This window comes from Marmota marmota, unplaced genomic scaffold (genome assembly GCF_001458135.2).
Source record: "Marmota marmota marmota unplaced genomic scaffold, marMar, whole genome shotgun sequence".
Lineage (NCBI taxonomy): Eukaryota > Metazoa > Chordata > Mammalia > Rodentia > Sciuridae > Marmota > Marmota marmota.
In genome coordinates, this window is record NW_026000075.1 from 10,962,399 (window position 1) to 10,988,284 (window position 25,886).

Below are 25,886 nucleotides of genomic sequence, written 5' to 3' on the forward strand. Positions count from 1 at the left end.
CAAAGGAAGATATCTTGTTTTAGTGCATTTGCTCACATTGAGCAGACTTGTGTCTCTGGAACATATCACACTTGGTCATGATCTATTATTTTCTTAATGTGCACTATTAATCTTAAATCTATAAATGCCAAAACTCAGTAGCGGTGTTGTTCAAAGATAGTGTTTTACTGATGATTTTTGCTGAATCAAAATTTGGGACAGTGTCACAGGAATCTGCTTTTAATAAGTCCCACAAGGGTGGTTCTTATGCACACCAAAAACTACTGGCCTCCTGTGTTGTTCACTGTGATTTTTAAAAGTGGGGAATCACTACAAAAATACTTATTTTAGCAAAGTATTTGTTCAATGATTCCATTAAAAAGTTGGTTTGTGCATTAACATTTTAGATTTTAGGTTAAAAGCCAGCTGTAGATGATTCAGAAAACTCCAAAGCTGAAATATTATCTGCCACTTGAATATTTCACCTATTGACCCTTGCACTCATTTATTCCACTTTTCTTAGCACGGATGAGCATACCAAGATGTGTCAGACTAGTTCCCATACTGTTAAAAGAGAAATAGAAGAATATACAAATATTTTTAAAAACTACATATTATAGTAGAAACATTTTCCAGGAATTTTATGGGCATGAGAGGCTTCAAAGAGGAAATGCTCTTCCCTCCTAGAAAAGAGGAGACTGCGGAGAGGAGGTGATGCTTCAGACGAAGCATCTTTCCAATGTGACACTGACACACAGAGAAAGAAATTGATTTACAAAGATCTCATTCACATTGAACTTTTTGGAAATGCCTCCCCTACATGTGATGCCACCACATCAGCTCTTGCCAAACACAGCTGTGTATGATCACTCGTGCATGAGGGAAGAGTTAGCTGTCAGGGAAGAAAGCTCAGTATGTATCGTGTGACTGGATTTTTTCCTAAGGTATCTAAACTTTATGCAAACATTGAATAGCATCAATAGTAAAATGGAAAACCTCAGTTATAAATGGAAACTTCAGTAAATGAAATATGAAAGACTACTGGTTCTATTAGTATGTTTCAAGAGTCTTTTAAAGAAAAAAGACTTATACACTCTATTGGAATTCATGACAATTTGGTTCTAGGCCATTTATTCTTATTATCAGACTTGATAAGACTTTGCTTGTACCGGACAACTGCTATGTGGAATAGGGACCATAAAAACTTGTGACTAGCATTCATCCTGGGGTAGTGATTATGGGTTGGCTTGATATGGAATGCATTCCTTCTTATTACATGAATGACCCTCACATAATGAGATGAGAGGGCAGAATTTCCAAGTACAAGCCTAGTACTGCTTGCTCTAAAGAAAATCCCCCTACATTTCTTGTAATAAAGATTCTTTCAGTTCCTGAGTTGAATGATCGAAAAGGGGGAGGGTATTTAAATTGCCAACATTTTTATTTGCTCCAAGTCAGTAAAATATAACAGCTGCTTAAGATGGAACATGCTACAAATGTATGTTTGGGCACATACCTTGCCTCTGATTGAATTGCAGCAGGTGTCAACCAAAAAAGAAGCAAATGTCACACTGAATCTCGGATTATCGGTTCTGCCTCAACTTTAACCATCACTTTTCAGCAATTACTCACCAAATCATTACAGTGAAATGATATATCTTTGAACATAGTTTTGGATTGCCTCAGCAAGGGCAAGACAGAAAACACTTTGATATAATTTTTTAAAATGTATAGCCATCCAGAGGAACACTATAAAAACTCCCCAGATAGAGAAAGTAGACCCTGGGTGAATTCTGAGGTTGTATTTACACACACACACACACACACACATGCACACACACATGCACGCACGCGCACACACACACAATACAGTACATTCTAAACAACATGTTTAGATTATATATTTTATTTTGAAAAACAGTAAAATTTAATGTGCCTTTTTAGAGCATGGTCATATTAATTTTAATAATTTCTTTCTTAATTTCCAGTTGGTAATCAGTGGATAAATTATATTTCATTCTGTGGTCTTAGAACACATGCAGAGCTTGAAGGAAACCTGGTCACTGAGCTTATCTATGTCCACAGCAAGTTGTTAATTGCTGATGATAACACTGTTATTATTGGTAAGTATGAGGTCTGTGATTGTGTTCCCTGCCAGCTGACTTATCCCATGCCTCAGTGTTATTACTCCCACACTTCCTTTGCAATTGAAAGACAGTAATGTAACATCTAAAATACTTCTGAAGCAATCATTTTCTCTATGTCCTTTTGGTCTGTCTTTAAAGTTCAGAAACCCAGAGTAATGAAATGGATGTGTACAACTTACAGTATTCAAAAGCAGTGTTTTAATCCAAAAGTCAATAATCTGTCTGATCTCATTAATTCTTTGTTATTTCCTTATTTTTATTTTGAATCCAAGTCCCTTGATTTCTGGAATTGGAGAGGCAGAAATGTGGAGGGAAAGTGGTTATAAGAATACCTCATGGTAATTTGTATGTGTTTCCACCATATTCACCTAATCAGTATCACAGACCTGAAGTTACATAAAAGTCCAAGTCAGAACAGTATTAAAATATTACTGCCTATATGCTTCTTATTTTTCCTAATGCCTGTTTTTGGGGTGTCATCAATCAGGATATAGAGCAGACCAGTTTTGTTAATGTGCAGGGTCGGGGACAAGACTGCATGCTCTTGATATGTTGAACTCTACACTAAGGACCACTGATTTTTCCTTTCAAGAATTCACGGTGGGTTTCTCTAAAGACCTGTCCACACTGACAGATTCAGGAGAGAGTTCCTGGTTGTCCATTCTACCCACATTAGATCTACTACTTGGCCAGAGAGGTGGATGTTTGGCTTCATTCTTTTATATACACTGAAAGCTTCATTTGACCATCATTGAATGGTTTTGCCTTTGTATATTATGGTACCTGAACCCTGGAAGGCCAGGATGAGAAACAGAATTAATAATCAGCAGGATGAATGAGCTGAGGGGGTCGAAGGCGTGTTACTGGGAGATGTGACAGTTCCCACTATTGGGAATTCTGCTCATCTGTTTTAAATAAAATGTAATTTCTCAGCTATAATAAGATAATTCCCTATTCTTTAAGAAACTAAACGTCAATGAAGTGTTTTGAAATTTTTTGGCAGCTAATACGCCTTTTCCATCTCTATCCTCCACTGAGAAAAGAAAAAAAAAATCTCATATCTAGGAGTAATGAGGCTGTCTTATCTGGAGTGATTTGAAAAGAAAGGAAGAATAGTTCTAAAACCAGAAGATTTATAGATCACCGTGTGTGTGTGTGTGTGTGTGTGTGTGTGTGTGTGTGTGTCCCCGCGCCTGTCTGTGTGCATGAAAGAAGCTGGGGGGGGGGGGGATTGAGAATGGAGAGAGCGATTCTCCTAATATTCATACAGGGCACTTAAAATAATCTTGTTCATCTATTGCTATATAGGAATGGAGCTCTTTAGGGGTTTATTCACTCCCCTTTGTCCTCCAGTACACAAGGTTTATTTTATTTCCCCCAAGCTAATCTGCCTTCGTTCTTCAAAAGCCAACATCAGAATATTTTTATGTTAAATATGGTAACTACAGTAGGAAGCAGAAAATGCTAATGTTTACTAAAATGGAAAAGTAAACAAACAAGGCCAAGTAAAATTCAGTTATCGTTTTAGCAAGATTTTAGAACTCTAAAGTAAAAATTGACAGATGTAAATATTTTCCTTTGAGATGTCATTTTGACTTTTAGCCTGCTTTACGTAAAATGTAAATGCAAGGTATTGTTCAGTCATAGAGCTAACGGTTAAATTGGTTTGTTGAGTTTTTTTTTAATTGATTTATTTTCCTTCTAGAAAGATTTCTGAACTCTTGGGGGTTAAAGTTTATTTAGGCTGGCAATAATTGATCCGTTTTGCACAGAATTCTTATCTGCTGTCTTGAAACTGAGGATGTGGCTGTGGGCCTGTGAAGAGGACTGCTTGGTAGTCCTTGAGAGTTGGATTTCTTTCTTCCTTTCCCTAAGAGCATTATGCTTTAAAAATAATACATTTCTCCCCAAGAAAAGTCCAATGGTTCCTTTTATCTCAGTGGAAATCTTAAGAACGAGTAGGTTTATTGCTTCCTAACACATAACCCCTGTTGAAGTCCATAACAAAGAGAAAAAATATTTAAAATTCTCAGACAAGGGGCTGGGGAAATGTAGCCCCTGTAGCATGTGCAGGTTCTGGGTTCCATCGCCAGCACTGCAAAAATGAATGAGTAAAATGAAATTCACAGAAAACAGTTGAAGCTAGGTTGAGAACATTTTATAGATGTTAAGCATTCATTTAAAAGCTTAAAGGAGGTTAAAGGAACTTGTGATCAATTTTTCTAACGTGGCAAGCTTATGCCAGAATTATTGAATGGCTGACCTAAAACAATTGACTAATTTGTTTATCTTCATTTTTTTTTTCCTTAAATGAAACATTTGTTTTCTCGTATTGAAGATCTCTTTTATATATAGCTTTGATTACCAGTTGCCCTGAGTGGCCCTTCTGGACATGCAATTTGTGCTCAAATCCATTTTTCTCACACACCATAATTTTTAGCACTAAACCAAACATTTATTTTGCTCTCCTAAACAAAACAAGGCTATCCTTCAAGTCGAATTTAAGTCTGTTCTGTTGACTAAGTGAAATTGTTTTGATATTCACTAGTCCACTGCCAAGCACAGTGGGGAGATGTCAAACGTGAATAAAATAGGGCCGCTGCCTTCACACAGCTCCTGGCTGAGAGGAGAGCAGCTATTCTTTCCAATTGACGCCACAAACATTGGGATGGATATTGCTAGACAGTAGCGGGAAGGTCAGAGGCAATCAACAATGTGGGGTGGGGGGGTGCAAAAACTATGCAGAGATCATGAGCAACAGCATTCAAAGGACAGGCTTGAGTATGGCTTTGTGGAAGGCCTGCCCCAATGAAGAGGGTTTATACTTATTTTAAAATATCTATTCCTATGGTCTCAACCCTAGCTATATTAGAATCACCTGGGAAACTTTCAGATATATGTATCATTTAGGAGTAGGTTTACTCATTCTTCAGAGTACTTTAAAAGGCATCAAAAAAGAAACCATGGATGATTGATATACATGGGGATAGAGCAGAAGACCAATACCTGGTTTCTACTTCTCGTCATTTTCATCTGTTGGCCTGGTTTGGGACTCTAGTTATTGGAGGTTTCATTTTTTTATTTTGGCATCAATATGTCGAAAAAGCTTCCTAAGTGCATGTCAGTAGTCAGAGCTGAGTACTTTGGATCTGGAGGCACAGGGAACACAATTAGGTGGAGGGTAGCCCATTTGGGCTCAATAGTAAAAGTTTTCTTTTAAAACAAATAAACTAAAACAGTAGAGTTGGTGTGTTAGTGAGTAGTTAGCTTTCTGTCACTATGACAAAACAATTGAGGAAAACAACTTAAAACAGGAAAGATTTATTTTGGATCATGGTTTCAGCAGTTCTATTCCTTGGTCACTTATCTCCATTGTTTCTGAGCCTGTCAGTGAGGTGTTATGTCAGGTGGGAGGGTGTGGTAGAACAAAGCTGCTCTCATCATGGTGGCCAAGAAGGATGGGGAAGGAGGCAGAGAGAAGGAGACAGAGAGCGAGCATCCAGGGATAAGATATATCCTCCAAGGCATGCCTCTAGTGACCTTCCTCCAATTGATTCTCCTACAGTTTCCACCGCCTTCCAATTGTCCATACAATTATGAACCCATCAACAGAGGAATCCACTGATGACATCAAAGTCCCTATGATCCAATCACTTCCCAAATGCCTTACTGCTGAACACTGCTGTATTGGGCACCAAGCCTTCAGTGCACAAGCCTTTGGGGGATTCCAGATCCAAACTTTAGCAGTTTTCTATTACTGCTCTAACCAATGACCATGCTCTTAGTGGCTTAAAACCACACCAATTTATGATGTGACACTTCTGTGAATTAGAAGTCCAACATGGGTCTCAATCCAGGGTGTCAGCAGGACTGTTGCACACCTTTCTGGAGCCTCTCGGGAAAAATCCATTTCCTTCCCTTTTCTAGCTTCTAGGGGCTGCCCACATTCCTTGGCTCCTGGCCCACTTCCTCCATCTTTAAAACTAGCAGGTTTCTATCTCTAAGGATTCTAGGAAGGCTCAACCCATTCCTCTGTAATCACATCTTCCTGTGACTCCTCGTGACTTTTAAGGACACTTGTGATTGTATTGGCCCACCTGAATAATACAGGCCCATCACCCTACTTTAAAGCTAGCTGATTAGCAACCTGAACTTTATATGAGCCTGATTCCACTTTGCCATGTGACATAACACTCACAGGTTTCTGGGATTAGGACATGGACTTTTTGGGGGGGCTGTTATCCTGCCTACTACAGAAGGATTAATAATTTCTTAAATAATACACAATAGAAAGCACAAATCATGAAGGAAAAGAGCAGTAAATACAACTGTATCAAAATTCAGAATTTTATTCATTAAGAGAAAATGTAAAGATAAACCACAAATTGAAAGGAGATTTTTACACATAAAGAACTCCTCTAAATCAAGAAAAGACAAAATTCAAAAAAAAAAAATGGGCAGGGGAATTATATTGGAGCCTCACTGGAAAGAACATACCTAAGGCCCATAAACATGAAATGATGTTCATGCTCATCAATATAATAATAAGATAAATACTTTTTAAAAATACCAGACTAGCAAAACTTATAAATTTGGACAATTTGAGTATTGGCAAGGCTTTGGAGTAATAGTGGGTCCTATCCTCTGCTTTAGAGACCACAAATTGGAAACCACTTTGGAAAATATTCTGGCATTACCTAGTTAAGTTACTCTGCAGCTTAGCAATCTACTCCTGCATACAGAACCCAGATAAACTCTCACATGTGTATACTGAGAAGCAAATATGCAACTATGTAGAGCAGAATTGTGCATCACAGCAAAATTCTGGAAACACCCAATCATCCATCAATAGTAGAATGAATAAATAAATCCCTGATGTGTTCATTTGAGAACATGCATCACCATTATGCACAGATGAATCTCAAAGATATAACATTGAATGAAAAGTAAATTTCAAAAGATTATTTGCTGTATGATTCCATTTATATAAATTTATGATGTGACACTTCTGTGTCAAAAGTGAAGCATTTTTTCATTTAGGAAAACATGCAGAGAGTGATGAACACAAAGTTCAACATCATCTCCCTGTTGGAGAGAGAAGGATGTGCGCAGGAAGGTGCGTGAGGGCTTCTGGGATACCGAAACGTTCTCAGCCTGGTGATGAATTCAGTGATGTTTATCTTATTGTTGCTTAAGGCACACATATATGTTTTCATATATTTCTTTTTATTTTGTTGTCTTTTCAATTTTTTTTGAAGTTTCCTAATAGCAGCCTTAGAAAATATCATTTCCTAAAAGCGAAGTGGTTTTAAATGATTGAGGCAACATTCTAATAAGAACAAGGGATTGCAGTTATCATAAAAAGTAAAACGTGGACTGGGGTTGTGGCTCAGCAGTAGAGCACTCGCCTAGCACGTGTGAGGCACTGGGTTCGAGCCTCAGCACCACATAAAAATAAATAAACAAAAGTATCGTGTCCAACTACAACTAAAAAAAATTGTATTAAATAAAAAGTAATATGTGAGCTGGGTATACCTGTGATCCCAGCAACTTAGGAAACTAAGGCAGGAGATCACAAGTTCAAGGCCAACCTTGGCAACATAGTGAAACCCTTCTCAAAAAAAAAATAGTAATACAGGAATGCAAAGCATATTTGTTGTGAACAATTCAAATCTGAGAGTATGGGTAGAGTAAGAGATCAAAAGTCCCCTGAAATGTCCCTTTCTCTTCCTCAAAAGAGACCCACTTTACGCATCCTTCTGGTCCCTTGTTCTGTCTTTTTCCTCATATGTTTTATGGAAATGAGAACATGCCTGAGTACTCTCTTTCCTGTTTTGAATTTGATTTTCAGCATCCAGAAAGATTTTACTGCAGACTAGAGGTAGCATTTACATCTATCAATATCACATTTATTAAGTTCATCTAATTTTTTTTTCAATCTTTTTCTTCATACTACTGTTAAATAGTAGCCCTATCACTTACCTAATATAGCTGAGAGTCAGTGTTCAGAGTCACTGCAGATCAGCCCTTGAAATACAAGACCAAACCCTGTCTCAAAGAATTCCAGCTCAGAATGCCAGGAATGCATTCCTACCCCTATCACAGTGGGGGCCACTGTGATAGGAGGTGGTTAGGGACTGGTGTTACTGTGTGTGTGTGTGTGTGTGTGCATGTGTGTGCAAGTACAGATACATACATGGTATGGAGGAGATTTTCCAAGCTGGCTCCCATCCCAGTTTTCCTGACAGGGAACAGAGTAGCAATGTCTCACCATCAGCCCCAGCCCAAGAGCGGCCTCTGCCCAGGGCAGGGAATAATGAAATCCTGAAGCAACAACACCACTAGAACTTTATTCTTAGTGTCCTTGGTAACATACACCAGGGGTGGGTGTGAATAAGCCAGAGAGGAGGCTTCTTTGATACCAATGCTCATTCTAGCAAATTCTGCCTTCCCACAGCAACGTGCTGTGGTGCTGATATTCTAGGGTTAACAAGTATCTGATAATAATGCCAATAATAATTAACATTCATAGAGCAGCTCATGAATCAGCAGGTGCTTTCACGTGGTCTTACTTAATTCCCACCACAACCCTACAAGGTCGATATTATCTCAATTTATGAAAGATCAAATTTAAGCTGAGAAAGATTAAATGACTTGCCCAATTAATGCTGGCTGACTGTCAAGCCTGAAGATATGCCTGCTGATTTTACAGCTTAAGGAAAATGTAAGTGTGTGTATAAAGCAAAATGTGTTGCTTACACATCAAAATGTTTCAAAGGTTCCCACTTTACGGCACTCCAACAGAACCCCCATTTGTATGGGGTGCTTATTTCTTTGACCCAGGGCCCCCATGGCGTACCATTCATATCCACAGTCAATGTAGATTTATATATTGATTATGTGATGCTACTCTGGCGTGTGATGGTTAAGCCTCTTGAGGAAAGGGCAGCTTTCTCTGATGCACAGTCCCACCAGTGGGACTGGAGGCAGGGCAACTGTCACCTTACTGCTCTGGTGTTCCAGTCACAAGGGGGCAGCCAGTGCACCTGTTTAGCCCGACCCTTCTGCTCCATGTCTGCAGAAGCCATAGAGTGCTGCAGCCAGGACAAGAGGAACAAAGAGAAAAAAAAAAATTGGGGCCCCTGTGTAGCTGGTAGGACACATCAAGGATTCCAAAGCGTGAATCTGCAGCGACGAATGCAGAAAACGTGCTGGGGTTTCTGAATGCACATCGGAGGACTGTGGAAAGCTCAGGTTGAACGAATATGAAAAGATTTGCCCTTCACATTTGAAAGTCAACATTCTCAGCTCCTCAGGATTTAAAAATAGAATGGAGGGAAGTTGATAGGGAGGATGTCAGCATGCCACAGGAGTGAGGCAAGAGTGGAAAGTCCAAAGCCACCAGTGACAACCTGGCTCTGAGATTAGGCTCTGGTGATTATGGAGGTGGCTCCAGGGCTTTCACATTCCTCGTTAGGTGACTGAGTCAAAGTCTTCAGACTCTGATTCTTTTTTCTTTTTTTTTAATGTATGTATTTTTCACTATTCTCCAATACCTTCATTTTATTTATTTTTATGTGGTGCTGAGGATTGAGCCCAGTGCCTCACGCATGCTAGACGAGCGCTCTACTGCTGAGCCACAACCTTAACCAGACTCTGATTAACTCTGCAAGTCACGCCATCCTCTGTGCTGAACTGATGGGCATGCCCTGTTTTCTTGAAGTGATTCATGATTGTATCAATTGCAATCCTTTGAGACAGAGGTAGAAAACTAGCAGTGTGTGGAACAGTAAGGAAAATGTATTACTTCAAAGAACAGAAGGTTAGAAAGTTCTAGCTTTGGCTAGCCCAGTGACCTAAAGATCCAGAGTCTTTCTGCTCTCCATCCTCAGTGTGTCTGTCTGTCCACTTGTGGTTGTCAGTGGCTGCAGCAGTTCCCAGGGTCATGTCCTCACCCAGCCTTTCAAGTCAAATACCTAAAGCCTGGAAAAGACAGCATCCATTTCTTCTGTTCTTTCTGACTAAGGAAAAAGACCTTGTTGGAAGCCCTTGGAAGACTTCTCTCCATATTGCATTGGCTAGAACCACGCCAAGGTTCCGATTTGTAACCAGTCACTGGCAGAAATAATGAAATTACCATGACTGATTAGACTGAATGAGATTTCCCTGTGATTTAGGGCCCTAAAATACAAAATTTGGGTTTTATTAGCCAGGAAAAATTTGAGTGGGGAGGCAGCCAGCAGGGCCCACCACAGGAGGTTGCTCAGTTTCAGTGTGTCTCCTCTAGGCTCCGCCAACATAAACGACAGAAGCATGCTGGGGAAGCGTGACAGTGAAATGGCTGTCATTGTGCAGGACACAGAGACGGTCCCTTCGGTAATGGACGGAAAGGAGTACCAAGCTGGCCGGTTCGCCCAAGGACTTCGGCTCCAGTGCTTCAGGTGGGTTCTCCACAGCCGCGTTCACTCTCTTACGTAGGCTCTCAGCCACAGGCACTGGGCCCAGGCTGACCCCTTGACCATAGCACACAGGTCATGCCTGGTTCTCCTTTGTTTAAAACAGTGCCTCCCAGAATACAGGACGCGTACACCAGTAGGCAAAACAACTTGACACAGTCCACGGATGTTTCTGACTTCAATGGTATTTATTATTTGTATATTTCATAGAACATATTAGCATTTTAAATATATGAATTGATTTGGGGAAAGGCCATTCCAAATCATCTTGTGCCTATTTAAGTTTTTAAAAGTCAGTTCATTTTTAAAAAATCAAAATAGTTCAGTCATGCAAGGGTATAGGAAAAACTACTAAAGGAGTATGCCAGTGATCACTGGTGTCAGATTTAAATGTGGAAACAGCAATTCTCAGGTTTATAATGACTTCAGATATGGAAGCTGCCTGGTCTTTGACAAGAAGATGTGAGTTTCAAAGAAATCTGTGGTCAAGCGGAGAGAACCCTGGGCTAGGAAGCAAGGGCTGTGTGACCCTGTTGAGAAATCTGGAGGGCTGGGTTCTAACTGCCATCAGCTCTGGTGATCTATTCTCCACAGCACCTTCTAGATCGCGTCACTCCTCTGCTCACTACTGTCCAGTGGTTTCTCATCTCACAACCAAAGAGCAAATGAGACCCTTGCAAACACACCCCTCTCCCTGCTGTCTGTGGGACACTTTGACCCTCTCCCACTCCAGGCCTCTTCAGGGCGTCCACAGATGTATGTTTATAGAACTATCCTTGTCATGTTACCATTTCAATAGGGCATCTACAGTGAGATGCAGGAAGTGTCCCTGACATAGTTAGGGGTTGTGCTTTATGGGGAAGGGCATTACGCTGCAGCTCCATGTTTTAATCCTTCTCATGTTAATGATACATCTTGGAAACTCACTTGCAGAGAGGCCATAATGAGGATGTCACTCCTTGCAAATGAGATGGCCATTTCCCTAATTCCTCCCAGTCCAGACTCTGTTTTCTCAGAGTAATAAATGCAACAGAACATACTAGCATTTTAATATGTCATTGATTTAGGGCCAGGCCAGGTCAAACCATCTTGTGCCTGTGTAAGTTGTTAAAAAGTCAGTTCATTTTAAAAAATGAAAATAGTTCAGTAATATGAAGATCCAGTAAAAATTGCTAAAGGAGTATGCCAGGGCCTACTGGCAGCAAGCAGATTTAAGCATGTGGATTCCAGAGACACTCCAGAAGCTCAGTAAAACCATACCTGAAAATCTGACTGACAATACCTTTTAACAAATTTTATTGCTGTATTTATTGCCTTTGTGAGGAATGGTTTTACAGATACGATTTTTTTCCAAACCATTGACATTTCAATGAAATGCTAATCTTCATTTGTTTTGTTTAGCAGGAGAGAATTTAAAATTAATACCCTGCTAATCAGCCCACTGATTTTTGCCTACTGCAAAATGGATAAGGAAACAAATATTGCCTTTTTTAAGCTGAAAATGTACATCCTATTTTTTTTTCAGTCCCATGAAAACTTAAGTTATAAAGTGCTAGGATTCTTTAAAATTTTTATAATATATACTGATTCTATATTATAAAATTTATAAGGAATTCTGATCTACAACACATTTTTATTGTAGAAATTTGGCAAATGCAGAAAACCAATAAGAAAATTGAATTTGTGGGCTGGGGATGTGGCTCAAGCGGTAATGCGCTAGCCTGGCATGTGCACGGTGCTGGGTTCGATCCTCAGCACCACATACAAATAAATAAAGATGCTGTGTCCACCGAAAACTGAAAAATAAATATTATTAAAAAAAAAGAAAATTAAATTTGCTTTTAATGCCACTGCCCAGGGCTAACAAGGTTTTAAATTTATTTTTTAATTGACACATAATATTATACATATTTAGGGGGTACCATGTGATGTTTCTATATTCATATGCACTGATTGTTTGCTGATATAAAAATGTGGAGATGCTTTCAGATACTGCAGTGTTCACCTTCTTTAGACTATGGAAGCTTCCTTTGCCCTGTAATTTCTTTTTATTTCATGAGCAGTGTTTTAAAAGGCTTATTCTATTTTTACTGCATCCTATTATTTCAGTTAATCTTTGCCAATTTGTTGGATTTCAAATGGAATTTTATTCTTTTAATTTGCATTTTTTAGGATTTTTTTAATAATGTGTTTTAGTCATGGTAATTGTTCTTTGTGAATTGCCTAGCCTATTCATGTCCTTTGCACTATATTCAAGTTTCTTTTAATGACTTATAAGAACTTTAAATATATAGGATGCTAATTCCTTTGTCACATATCTTGAAAATATGATTGATCAATTGCCTTTGAATCCTATTTAACACAATATTGGGGAAATTTCTAAAATCTTATTAACCAAATCTATCAGGTATTTCTAATTTTCCCCCTTTTTCTCTATGCTTAGACTTGTTTCCCCAGCCCAACACCAAACATTTACTTATATGTTTTTCTAGTATTTGACTTTTACCTTTAACATTTAACATGTAGTTTATTATAATATTTTAAAAAATGGATATTGGGCTGAGGTTGTGGCTCAGCGGTAGACCGCTTGCCCAGCACATGCAAGGCCCTGGGTTCGATCTTCAGCACCACATAAAAATAAAATAAAGATATTGTGTCCATCTACAACTAAAATATCTTTAAAAAAATGATTCAGGGCTTTAGCTTTTTTCCCTCCAAACTAACCAACTGATCAAGAACTGTGTCATGTGTAATAGTACCCTTTAACCTTTCAAGAATGACCTGTGCCATATATTCTGACTTACATTCACTTTATCTTTGGTTATGTTGAGAAGCTGTTTATATGCATGCCAGTGTGACACCATTTTCATTATTGTGTCCATGCATTTGAATCCTCTTTCTTTCCATACCACTTTCTCCTACTAGGATTCTTTTCCAGAATGATTTTAGCTATTTTCTTTCTCCTTCTCTCCCTCCCTTTCTCCCTTCTTCTATTTGCAGTGCTGGGGATCAAACCCAGGGGCTTCACACATGCCCTACCATGTGCTCTACCATGGAGCTACACCCCCAGCTCTTGGCTATTCTTTTTTTTTTTTTTTCAGTTGTAGTTGGACACAATGCCTTTATTTTATTTATTTATATTTATGCGGTACTAAGAATCGAACCCAGTGCCTGGGTGAGCACTAGGTGAGCGCTCTACCGCTGAGCCACAACCCCAGCCCCTTGGCTATTCTTCAATACCATTCTCCCACATGAACTTCAGAAACATTTACTCGAGTCCTTTCAAGTCCTTAGTAGTATTTTTTAAAAATTGGGATTATAGCAGATTTATAGATCAATATAAAAAGAGTTGACATCTTTATAATATTGAGTCATCCAATTGAAGAACAAGTTATGGACTTCAATTTATTCTGATTTTTGTTTATTTGTTTTGTTCTTCAGTAAAGCTTTAGGTTTTTCGTTATGTGGAAGTTGTTCTTTGGTAAATCACTCAATTTTTTTCCTTTTATTTGGATCCTTTATTATTTCTAGGCGCTTTATTTTTCTTGGCAGTTTTCACACTGTCTTAAAGAGGCAGTTGTTCTTGAACAATTATTTCCACTTTCCCAATGACAAACACAGATACTATATTAAAAAGCACCACAGCAACCTTGTGTCAATTTTAGCCTGTCTTTATTAGGAAATGTTCCCAAAGATAAATATTGTGGCCTAGAGCACAGCCATTTTCTCACTTGAAAAAAACGCAGCTTCAATTCATTTTCCATCTGGGCTGTTTTTGAATAGAAATCGAGAGACACATTTCAATGTGAAATCAATTCTAAATAGAGACAGAATCAACCATCAGGGTACTGCACTGAATGTCACAACTGTGAGCCGAACAGTTCATTACGTCCTAGAAAATTATCCAAACTTTACAGATAAAACCATCATTCAACAGAAACTATTATCCACACAAGTATAGCTCAGAATCATTTAAAGTGATAGACATGAGGAAAGGGAGGAACACAGATAACTCGCAGTTTCTCCACCTTGTTATTTCTTGTGATGCATAAGCAATTAAAACTAAATAAGGCCATTATACATATTAACATAAAATCAAAGTCGTTTTCTCTAGAAACTTCAATCCTCAAAAGAATTCCAGGAATACTTGACTTGGTATTATTTTTATGGTGCATTTTAACATAATCTTCTTGTAATTAAAATGCCAACAGGGAAAAGTAATTTTTTGCTAAACAGTGACTGTTACAGGCTTATTTTAAATAGTTTTTCTGCAAACAAGTTCTTACCTGGTAATAGTTCTTAACCTGGTAAGAAAACCTGGTAGACTTATTGTCTCCCCTCTTGTTCTAATTTAAAAGCAACATCACAGAAATACTCCCTGCTCAGTTTTCAGCTCCTTAGACCTGTCCCAAATCAAAGGTATTGTAATTGGCTATTGTCACAACCTGTACTGTCCTTTAGATTTGGTGCAATGAAATTTTGCTTTGGGTCTCAATTAGGAGCCAGCATGTATGAGTAAGAATCATTTCTTAAATCTTTCTTTTAAAGTTGTTTCCATGAAGGAGGCATTATTTGAAGTGGAAATGGGGTTTTGGGGGTTATATAACTCGAGAATACTAGTGAGCCCATGATGATAACTCCTTTTATTTTAAAGAATTTTTATATAGCAAAAAAGGCACAGACTAAAACTAAAATGGTTGCCTTTTTTAAACTTTTTTTTAAGTTGCCAATGGATCTTTATTTATTTTATTTATTTTTATATGTGGTGCATGAGAATCAAACCCAGTACCTCACACACTGAGCCACAACCCCAGCCCCTACGGGTTGCCTTAATTTATCCCTATAAAATTGACTAGAGTTTTTTTGTAAGCCAGTGATGTTGGAAGTGACTGGAGAGAAATACATGTGAAGATGATGTAGTTTGGTACAGCCTTTTTTGGAATAATTTTGCATATTCTTTGACCCAGGAATTTTAATTCTAGTATTACTCCTAATGAAATAGTCATAAAAATTCACAAAGTACTATATGTCATGAATAAATTATGTTCATTGTAGCATTGTTCATAATAATGAAACAGTGGAAACCATGCAAATGTCTGTAATAAAATAATTGGTTACATAAATTTCACATTCTGGGAAACAAGAGCCATTAAAAATGATGATATAAATCTGCATTATTTAAATACAAAAAGGATAACAGTCTCACAATGTCTGCATTATCTAACCCAGTGGTCAATTTTTTGTGTGAATTAAACTCAGTTCTTCTTGGCCTTCTTTTCTGAGTGGTTATAGGACACCACATCCTCTGGCTTTTCCCAGCCTTGCAATCATTCTGGATTGCAGGTTGATTCCCTCCCCTCCTATTGGGGTACTCCAGCTCCTCTTCTCTGTTTATACTACTCTAGAGAGCTCTATCAAAAAACATATGGTGTGATGAGCATATAAATCAGGGCAATTCTCAGATCCAAATCTCTGGCCAAGCCTTCTCTCCCAAACTCCAGATTCATTTTTCCAGCTGCCTACAGAGCCGAATCACCTGGATGTTTTTAAAAAAATGCCTTAATAGGTCCAGAATGGAATTCCCGGTCTTCTTTCAGCAACTATACACACCCACAGAATTCGCCATATTAGCTAATGGCAGCTATACCTTTCTAGTTGCTTGAGACCGAAACCTTTCAATCATTCTTGATGCCTCACACCCTCCAGCTGCTGTCAACAAAACTTGTTGGCTCTTTCTTCATTCCACTACCATCCGGGCCAGAGCCACAGTCATACCTCACCCAGCTTCCTGTAGTGGCTGCTAACAGGTCTCTCTGTTTTCAACCCTGGTCCACCTGTTCTTCAGTCTATTCTTAGTCCAGCAGCTGTATTTTAGTATGTGAGTCTGACCCCATTACCTCTCTGTCTGAGGTCTACAGTGGGTCTTCATTTCACTTACGGCCTATTTTCCCATTGCTCTTTCTGGTCACCACAGGCCTTCTTGGTATTCTTTGAACCAACAGGGCTTTGAACTCAGTTTGCATTTTAGCTCAATTACTAGTATATCCACAAATTTTAGTTTCCATTCTACAAAATGGAAATCCCCTTGCCCATCTCCCTCACAGGATAAAGGCAGAAGTGCTTTGGAATCCAACTGTCTTATGTATGAACAAGAGTTATTATAATTTTCAAATCTGACCTCTGAAACCAGTCTTGCTTTGCTTAATGATTCCTTGCTATTTCTAGTCTCCTGTTCACAATCAATTCAGACAATATCTAGTGTGTGACTTATTTTATACCAGGTACTCTGAGGAAATGACAGTAGCCAGGTCATGGTCTCTCAAAGAATTGGCATTCCAGAAATGTGACAGTACATAAAATATGTCAGGTGCTTTGAAAAATACAAAGCATATGTGAAGTACAGTGGGGAATCATGGAATAATGTTGAATTTTCCCAGGGTTAACTAGGAGATAGGAAACCCAGGAGCTTTCAAAAGTTGTATAGAGTTGACCTTGTACTGAATCTTAAACCACGGTAGATAGAGTTAGGTAAACAGGTGGGAGAAGGACAAATCTTCCTGACCACACCCATCTCATGGGCTTCAAGATACCTGTGGACTGGGGTTGTGGCTCAGTGGTAGAGTACTTGCCTAGCATGTGTGAGGTAATGGGTTTGATCCTTAGCATTGCATGTAAATAAATAAAGGTCCATCAACAGCTAAAAAATATATATTTTTTAAAAAAGATACCCTTTATCTATGATGATTATAATTAATTCCTTTTGGGATGATTATTTCTTCAGTTTTTGTCTTAACCACCAAATTTAACTACCCAAAAGGACTTTCTGTTTTTCTTATTCATTTATGTACCCAAGAGTTAAGCATAGTCCTGGGCCTGAAGGAAGGGAAGGGAGGAAGGAAGAAAGAAAGGGTGAGCTAGGGAAGGGAGGCAGACATGTCAAGGTTAAGAGCACAGGTTTGGGATCTGTGGCCCTGGTTGAAGTCCTAGCTTTACCACTTAACAGTTGTTTGATTTGAAACAAGTTTTTTAATCTCTGTGAATTTATCTCGAAAATGAAGATAATAAAAGTTGTTTTGCAGAGAGTTCTTAAGGATTTAGTGAGATAGTCCTTAGAAAGGGCTTAGCACATTTTCTGGCACATGTTTAAGCACTACTCCTATCTTCCAAAGTTCTGGCCACCAGAAGCCAAATGACAAGGATGCTTTTAAAACAAAATTGAGGTCTTTCTATCTCAACAGTTCAAACATTTAAGCATCAGAGAAACTTAGGTTTTTGTTTTATTATGTTTGTTTTGTTTTGCCACTAAGGAGACAAAGAGATAAGTAAATATAAACAGAATATGTATTTAATTTTAATGGCTTCCTTTGATTTCCAAAAATATACACAAGACAATTTGACTCCTACGATTGAGGATCTGTTACCATGCAGGCAACAAACTTCTTCATTCTAGTTAACTCAATTTGGAGGCACTTGTATTTCAGGGTTGTCCTTGGCTATCTTTCTGACCCAAGCGAGGATATTCAGGATCCAGTGAGTGACAAGTTCTTCAAGGAGGTGTGGGTTTCAACGGCAGCTCGAAATGCTACAATTTATGATAAGGTAAACTTGACCTGAGTCTCTCCCTGCCCTTTTTTCCACTGACTCTCATCACAGAAAGAGCATCATTATTTCTGCATTTTATTGATACGGAATATTCTTAATGAGTTTTAAAAGAACCACATACCTCCAGGTTATAAAAATACTTCTTTGTGAACGTTTAAAAGCAAAGATCAAAAAGCATCAGGGATGATAGTTCAGAAGCGACTTCAGTGTCATCCTGTCCTCTCATTTGATGCAGGAATCTCATTATGAGCATCCTTGGTGCATGGTTACCCAGCCCTTGAGCGTGAAGAGAAGAGGGGCAAATGGGATCCCCAAATGAGTCAGACGTGGGTTCAACCCAGCTCACCCAGGGGCTGGGGATATAACTTCTATAGAGTGACATAGCTTTCTTGGCCTTCCTTTCCTTCCTATAAATTGGGAGGGATATTCATCAGAATAGTTATGTGGATAAAAAATTTTCTCTTAAATGTATTTAGCACACTACACATAATAAATAGTAGCCATCCTGATGATGAAGTGTTGTTGTGTTTTGCTTTATTTTTAATAATTAAATTGTGGTTTAAGAAGAAGAAGCCATAGTGCCCATGGAGGTGTGGACTTAAGAGATGTCTTTTGTTGGACTGCTCTAATTTTCAGAAAAGTGTTTTCTACCCAGCTCCATTGGATGCATAGCAAATGCATCTCCTGGCAAATTTTATCCATCAGTTATGGTAAAGATTTTACAAAAAAAAATCAAGCATTGTCTGATAATGGAACAGATGACCTGTGAAGTAGCCAGCTTCCAATCATGGAAAATATTCAAGCTGAAATTCCTCAGCCATCTATGAGAAGCTGGGAAGGAGTATAGTATATTCTCCTTCATGACCTTCAGAGTTCCTTCCAGTGTGGAAACATCATCTCTCTCCATGAAATGTGATGAATATCTATATCCTTATTTTATACTGAGGACTCAAGACCATGATCAAATAGGTCATATGCAGGGAGTCTTTTAAAATATGATTTTACAAATGGAAGGCACAGTCTTTTTTGGCCCCTGGGTTGGGGAGAAAACAGTGATGAAAGACCTTTTGGGGACACTATGATAAATCTGAATATGGACCTATCTTAAATGACATTATGGAATTCATTTTCTTTGGTGTGAGAATGGTACTGTGGTTACACAGGCATATGACCTTATGCTTAAGAAATATACAGGAATAAGAGGTTATGATGTCTGAAACTCATTTTTAGTCAGCAAAGTGTTACATGTTAGCAACTGATAACATTAAGTAAAGGTAAGGACATCTTTCAAAATGTAAAGCTAGAGAAAATATAATAATGCAACTTTCCTCTTAGGCCAGATCCGCCAGTGAAATTCAGGGATGATTATTATCCAAAAAATTAACCTCCACATGGGGTGACATCAGTGCAGTTCCTCACCACTAGCTTGACTTTATCCTGTGATTAACGACCAGTATAGATGAGTGATAAGGATCTAGCTATGGCTTTCTTAATTGGAGCAAGTGTAGCAGTTGCTCTGTGGCAAAGAGCAAATCTTAAGTCTGTGCTTTGACATAAAACGTTTGTGTTTCAGCAGGGCGCCGTGGTACACACCTGCAATCCCCGCAGCTCGGGAGGCTGAAGCAGACGGATTATGAGTTCAAAGCCATTAAGTTCAGCAATTTAGCAAGGCCCTAAGCAATGCAATGAGACCCTGTCTCTAAAAAATAAATAAGAAATGGCTGGAGATATAGCTCAATGGTAGAGTACCCCTGAATTCAAGCCCCAGTACAAAAAAAAAAAAAAGAAACGTGTTTTATAAAACAAAGAATTTGCCTGTTGGAATGTGTATCTTTCTTTGAAAACTATATTACGTTTCCAATCTGTGTTTTATTCAGGTGTTCCGGTGCCTTCCCAATGATGAAGTACACAATTTAATTCAGCTGAGAGACTTTATAACCAAGCCCATATTAGCAAAGGAAGATCCCATTCGAGCTGAGGAAGAACTGAAGAAGATCCGTGGGTTCTTGGTGCAGTTCCCCTTCTATTTCTTGTCTGAAGAGAGCCTACTGCCGTCTGTTGGAACCAAAGAAGCCATAGTGCCCATGGAGGTGTGGACTTAAGAGATGTACTCATTTGCAGCCAAGGACTTCCACCCTGAAAACCACACTGCATACAGTGACTTCATGGGGACCTCACAGCCACACCCAGGCCTGATGCACTTTTGTGTGCAACACGTGGACCCTTTGGAATGGCCGTGAGGGGCCACGATCGAACTGATGTAAGGACACTGAACATCAGCAAGGCTTTGTCGGTCCTCCTGTCCATCCTCATGAGCGGAGGCTACTCGCATGCATTCGACAACTTAAAACACATACGGGAATTCCATGATGTATACCCCAATCCATTTCCTTTGCTAACAAGAATTTACCTGTAACCATAACTGTAACTGTGATGAAGTTTGCCATATATTTGCCCTTTTCTCTCTGATCTTCCTTTGTATATATCCAGTATCTGTGGGACCTACCCTCATCTTGTAGTCTATACAGCACTGTTTGAGATATCGTTTATTGCTAGAAGGTATTAGGGAGCTGTTTCAAAATTCTTCGAGGTTATATGGGATACCCTTGCCCATCTGGTCCTGAAGTAGTAGCATCCAACCCAGGATACAGTCATTATTCCTTTTCGGTCACTGTAGGGACAGAACAGACTTCAGTCTACACAGCAGCCTGTGTCATTGATAGCATTGACAATATATCTCGACATCGCAGAACAACAGGAAGGAATTAAATTCCAATATTGGAGGAGAGATTTAACTTGGCTCCCAAAGACACCGCAAAGATGTGTCCTTGTGATAGAACCCACCTGATCAAATTTGAAAACGTGTAGGATATTCGATTACACAGCAACCAGATAAAAGAGCACACAGCCTTCAGAACCTCCAAGATGTCAGCGGGAATCGGATCCAGATAAGAAAAGAAGATCCCCTTAAAGTCCTGTAAAAAAATTTCCTGTCATCTTTAGCCACTGGATTGATTGAAATTTGAATTTCTCTGTTTCATAATTAAACCAGTGAATGCAATTTGTCTTTCAAGAGAATCACAGGCTTCATAACTCCTACCAAGTTAATAAGTAGGAAGCTAACTTTATTTGACATTAAACTCTCCCAGTATGCTATCTTCCTTAAGAAAAAAAAATAATTGATGATAAAATATGTGCTTCGTTGCTTGCATTATTAAATGTACATTAACATTCCACCAGGTCTTCTGAAAAAGTTATGATACTTTCTAATTCACATTGTCCTAGTCTGTGAATTGTTCTGGAAACCCATGTCCCCTTTCAGATGGCATTGTACCCTTTGGTAGACCAAAGCTCTAATTTTTCTAGGCAGAACTACTCTGACAGCCCCAAGAGCTAAGGTAGGTTCCCAAGAGGCCTGTGGCCATGGAACATGGTATAGGTGCGACCGTTACATACATCAGTGGGTTGCCAGGACAGAACCTCCTTTGGGTTGCTCTTCAAACTAAGCACCCAATTCCTGTTTTTGTGAGCTAATATTCCAGTCAAAAATATTACACTAGGACCACAAAGTCAGTGATATAGCTTAGTAGGAGAGAGAGAGGGTCACACCCAAGATAGGATTTCACAGCTAGAGATCATTTCCCAAGTAAGGTGGGATTTTGTGACCAACAATGGAATTAAATGTTTTTATGAATAAATAACTTATTTCTCATAGCAAAAGATGGTAAAAGGACTTCATTCTATAGCCATTGTAAATAAGACATCTTATATTGCTGGAAGAAGTTAGATTGGCATTCGAAGTATTGAGTGTATGTAGAATACCTAAGAATTTCTTGTATTTAATCTTAAATATTTTTTAAACTTTAGAACAGTCAACAAACTGGCTCTTGATTTTGTACAAGATGTTCTCATAAAACCATAGAAAATGGAAGGGCTCTGAAAGGTCCGTTTTCCTTAATAAGCCATTTAATTCAAATGCTCCCTATTTTCTAGATGAGGAAACTGAGGTTCAGACTGAATGAAGGACTGGCTTAAACCCACCCAATATATACATGGTGGAACTACATTCTATTCTTGGCCTCTCTTCACTTCATCCAATACCCAAAAATAACAATATATAATAAATAGCTTTCAGATGGTATAGATTTAAGCTATTTTGAACGTTGTAACATTACGTATTCATGTGTTTATCTTCACCTACTAGATTGGAAGCTCCACAGGGCAGGGACTTCACTGTATGTTGATCATAGTGTGTTCCCAGAGTCTGGACAGTGCCTGGCTTATAGAAGATGTTAGTCAATGTTTGTGGATTGAAAAAAAAATGAGGTAAAGGAGAAAGCTATGAGATGAAGAAAATTACTGCATCTTGGGCAAGAAATCACTGCTGGTTTCTGTGCATCTACTCAAAGCCAAGATGCAGATCTGGGAAGAGGCAACAAGATTTCCATGGAGGGATCATATGGAAAATTCAGTGCAATAATTGCCTCTTTTGCAGTAGCCGTTTACATAGTGCAACATTCTACCAAGAATACATGGAATGTGGGCATGAGATGTACTGTATGAACTAATTACCTGTCATTCTCTGACACCATAACTAATTGCTAGAAGTTCAGATAATTTAACATTGCAATGTCTGATAAAAACTTTAAAGTGTAAATAATTTAAAGCCTTGAAAAGCTATGATGATTCTGTTCAACATTTCAAATTGACTGTACTCTTTAGAAATGCCTATAAATGCCATACCTGACACTCTGCTAATCTCTGTGATTTTTTTTTTTCTGCTTTTGAGAAGGAAAAACATCTGTTTTTATAAGAAATGAAAGGTGGGAAGGGGTAATGCCCATTGAAGCTGTTCAGATGGGCCCAGCATAATCATTGGAGGGAACCTTCACATGGCAAGTCTAAGGCAGACAATCATTCTCAATCAAGGTCCAGTTACGACTCACCCTCCAGTGGATTGTTCTTAATTCTGGGCCATAGTGTATTACCAAAGGGTGTGGAGAGCTGATCATTAGATAACTGAGAAGCATATTGTAAAAACAAAATATTTATTTTCAAAGCACCTTTGTAGCTACTCAAAAAATGGACAGTTCGTTTCTTACATAAGAACTTGGTACATGATATAATGAATTAGTCTTTTAGACAACAACAGCAAGCTGGGAGGACATTTTGCAAATGTGAGACTGGGGAGAATAGATTTTGTGTGTGTGTGTGTGTGTGTGTGTGTGTGTGTGTGTGTATATATATATATATAAAATAAAGAATCTATACCCCTTATTAATACTTCAACTTCTACCACTATTCGGAGCACCTCCTTATTATGTAAAAATGATTTTAGAAAACAAGAAAAAGTTTCCTTAAAAAAAAAAAAACACACAATAAAATTAGGCCTGGCATTAGCTCAGGCTGCCATAATGAGATGCCACAGGCTGAGTGACTTCAATGACAGAAACTAATTTTTTTCCTACTTCTAGAGGAAGGAAGTCTGAGATCAGGGTTCCAAAATGGTCACTTTCTAGCAAGACTCTTTTCCTGGCTGTGGAAGGTAGATATGTCACTGTGTGAACCCTTCTTTGAGCAAGGGAGTAAACAAGCTCTTCAGTGCCGCTTCTTGTAAGGACACTGATCCATCATCAGGGCCCCACCCTTAGGGCCTCATCTGAGTAATTGGCTCCTAACCGTCCCATCCCCGAGCATCAACACCTTGGAATTAGTGCTTCAATTACCGAATTTGAGGGAGGAGAATACAAATGTTCAGTCTATGGCAAGCCTCTGAAATAAATCTCATGTTTTTTTAATTTTTTTTATTTTTTTTTTTATTGTAGATGGATACAATATCTTTTATTTTTATTTATTTTTTTATGTGGTACTGAGAATCGAACCCAGGGCCCCATGTGTGCGAGGCAAGCACTCCACCACTGAGCCACAACCCCAGCCCCAAATCTCATGTTTAACTCATAAGTGATTGCCCAGATTTTTTCTTTTTAACGCAGGTCACCATTCTTTTTAGCTTTCCTGATCTTATACATCACTTGTAGGCCGCATCCCTCTCTGCCTCTCTTGTATAAAATGAGTAAAAACTAAAGGATTTTGAGTGTGTCTAGGAATATATTTTCATGTCCTTAGAAGATTCTCAGGTCAATTACTCTGGCAGTTTTGAGATCTAAAATAAGTTTACCCAGGCCTTTAAAAAGTTCTTGAATCTAAAAATTTGCCAAAGAAGGAATTCATCAGCATCTATCCATAAAATAAATGTAGGAAAAATAATCAATGGATTTGTTTACTTTTAAAGATGGACAAGTATATAAGGCGATTACTAATGGCAATTTAAAATTCGTATTTGAGATATTCCTGGCCTTCACTTGAAATTTGGAAAGATTCATTAAAGGGATAAAAAATTGTGTGGCCTAGCTGGACATGGGGGCATACACCAATAATCTCAGCAACTTGAGAGGTTGAGGTGGGAGAATTGCAAGATTGAGGCCAGCCTAGATAATTTAGCAAGACTCTCTCTCAAAAAAAAAGACTTAGTGATAGAGCTCCCCTGGGCTGGGTTCAATCTCCACTACTAAATCATATACATGACTAAGTTTCATAGGTTTTTTAATTTCTCCTTCCTACCATTTATGATTTTTAAGTTAAGAAGTAATCAAATATTGAATAATGAAGAATTTATTGCAATAATTATTTTAAAGTTTTAAAGTTCAAACAAAAAAAAATGGCCTTACCTACCTTTCCCTATTCCCAAGCAACAGTAATTCTTCACTTTATTCTAGACAAGTGCATTAAATGAGTGTCATCATAACTCTGCTTGACTCTAGGAAATACAACATCATCTAATGTATATTTCATTTGGATTATTCACATAAATTGGATGGAATCAAAAGTACTCATACTCTCCACTTTAAAAATTCATATCAAAGTATTGCAGTCAGAGCACACTCACTGGGACATAAAAAGTAAATACTAAGTGGTGGATATCCATTCAGAATATCCAGATATTGCAGAGAGAACTGGCACCCTAGCCTCTCGCTTAGCATATGGTTTGGCAAATTAAGTCTGGTGTCCTGTTTTTGTAAGTTTGTTTTGGAACACAGCCACATTACTCACTTATGTACCTTCTTGACTGTATACCCCACAAAACTTAAAATATTTACCATCTTTAAGAAAAAGCCTGCCCATCTTTCTAGAGAATATCCAAACAGAGCATCTCAAACCAGCCAATTTGGGGGAAACTTAATTTCCTTCAACAGCAGGACTGTCAAATCTCCCTATCCCAGGGCCCAGAATCCTACAATGTGTTTACCGTAAGAACATAGCCAAGTCCTTTCGGGAATGCAAATCACATGGGTTTTGGTTCTGGAAAGAGATGTGGTCAGCTACAGCAGGCTTCTCCAGCTGAGCACTCACAAACACACATGTTTGGCAGTGTTTGTAACTAAAGTGTTATATAAATGATGGAGAGGCCTGAGAGTTCGTATTCAGAATGAGGATTGTGCAATCTAGAAATTCTGTTTCCCTGAGTTTTCCTTCTGTGAAGTGCTGGAATGATACCCACATCCTTTCTTTGCCTCACAATCTCTGCTTCCTCTACCTGGTCCCTTTCCTGCTTTCTTTTAGATATCAGTGTTCATTAATTGAACAATGAAAATTGTGAAGTCGTCAGTGTTCTTCTGGTTGAAAATGACTCCTCCTTCTTCTG

The 25,886-nt window shown here is 38.5% G+C and overlaps 1 protein-coding gene across 8 annotated transcripts in view; it reads left to right on the top strand.

Annotated features, from left to right (window-relative positions):
- Pld1 (phospholipase D1) overlaps positions 1 to 22,942 on the top strand; it is a 208,105-nt gene extending 185,163 nt beyond the window's left edge. For 7 of the 8 annotated variants that reach the window (XM_015494265.2, XM_048814295.1, XM_015494268.2 and 4 more), the window contains 4 exons: positions 1,968 to 2,102; positions 10,414 to 10,567; positions 18,064 to 18,181; positions 20,062 to 22,942. In XM_015494265.2, the coding sequence (XP_015349751.1) occupies positions 1,968 to 2,102; positions 10,414 to 10,567; positions 18,064 to 18,181; positions 20,062 to 20,286 (632 nt within the window). In that variant the 3' untranslated portion in view covers positions 20,287 to 22,942. The remainder of the gene's footprint in view (positions 1 to 1,967; positions 2,103 to 10,413; positions 10,568 to 18,063; positions 18,182 to 20,061) is intronic. The other variant, XM_048814297.1, reaches the window with a different exon arrangement.
- The last annotated feature ends 2,944 nt before the right edge of the window (positions 22,943 to 25,886 follow it).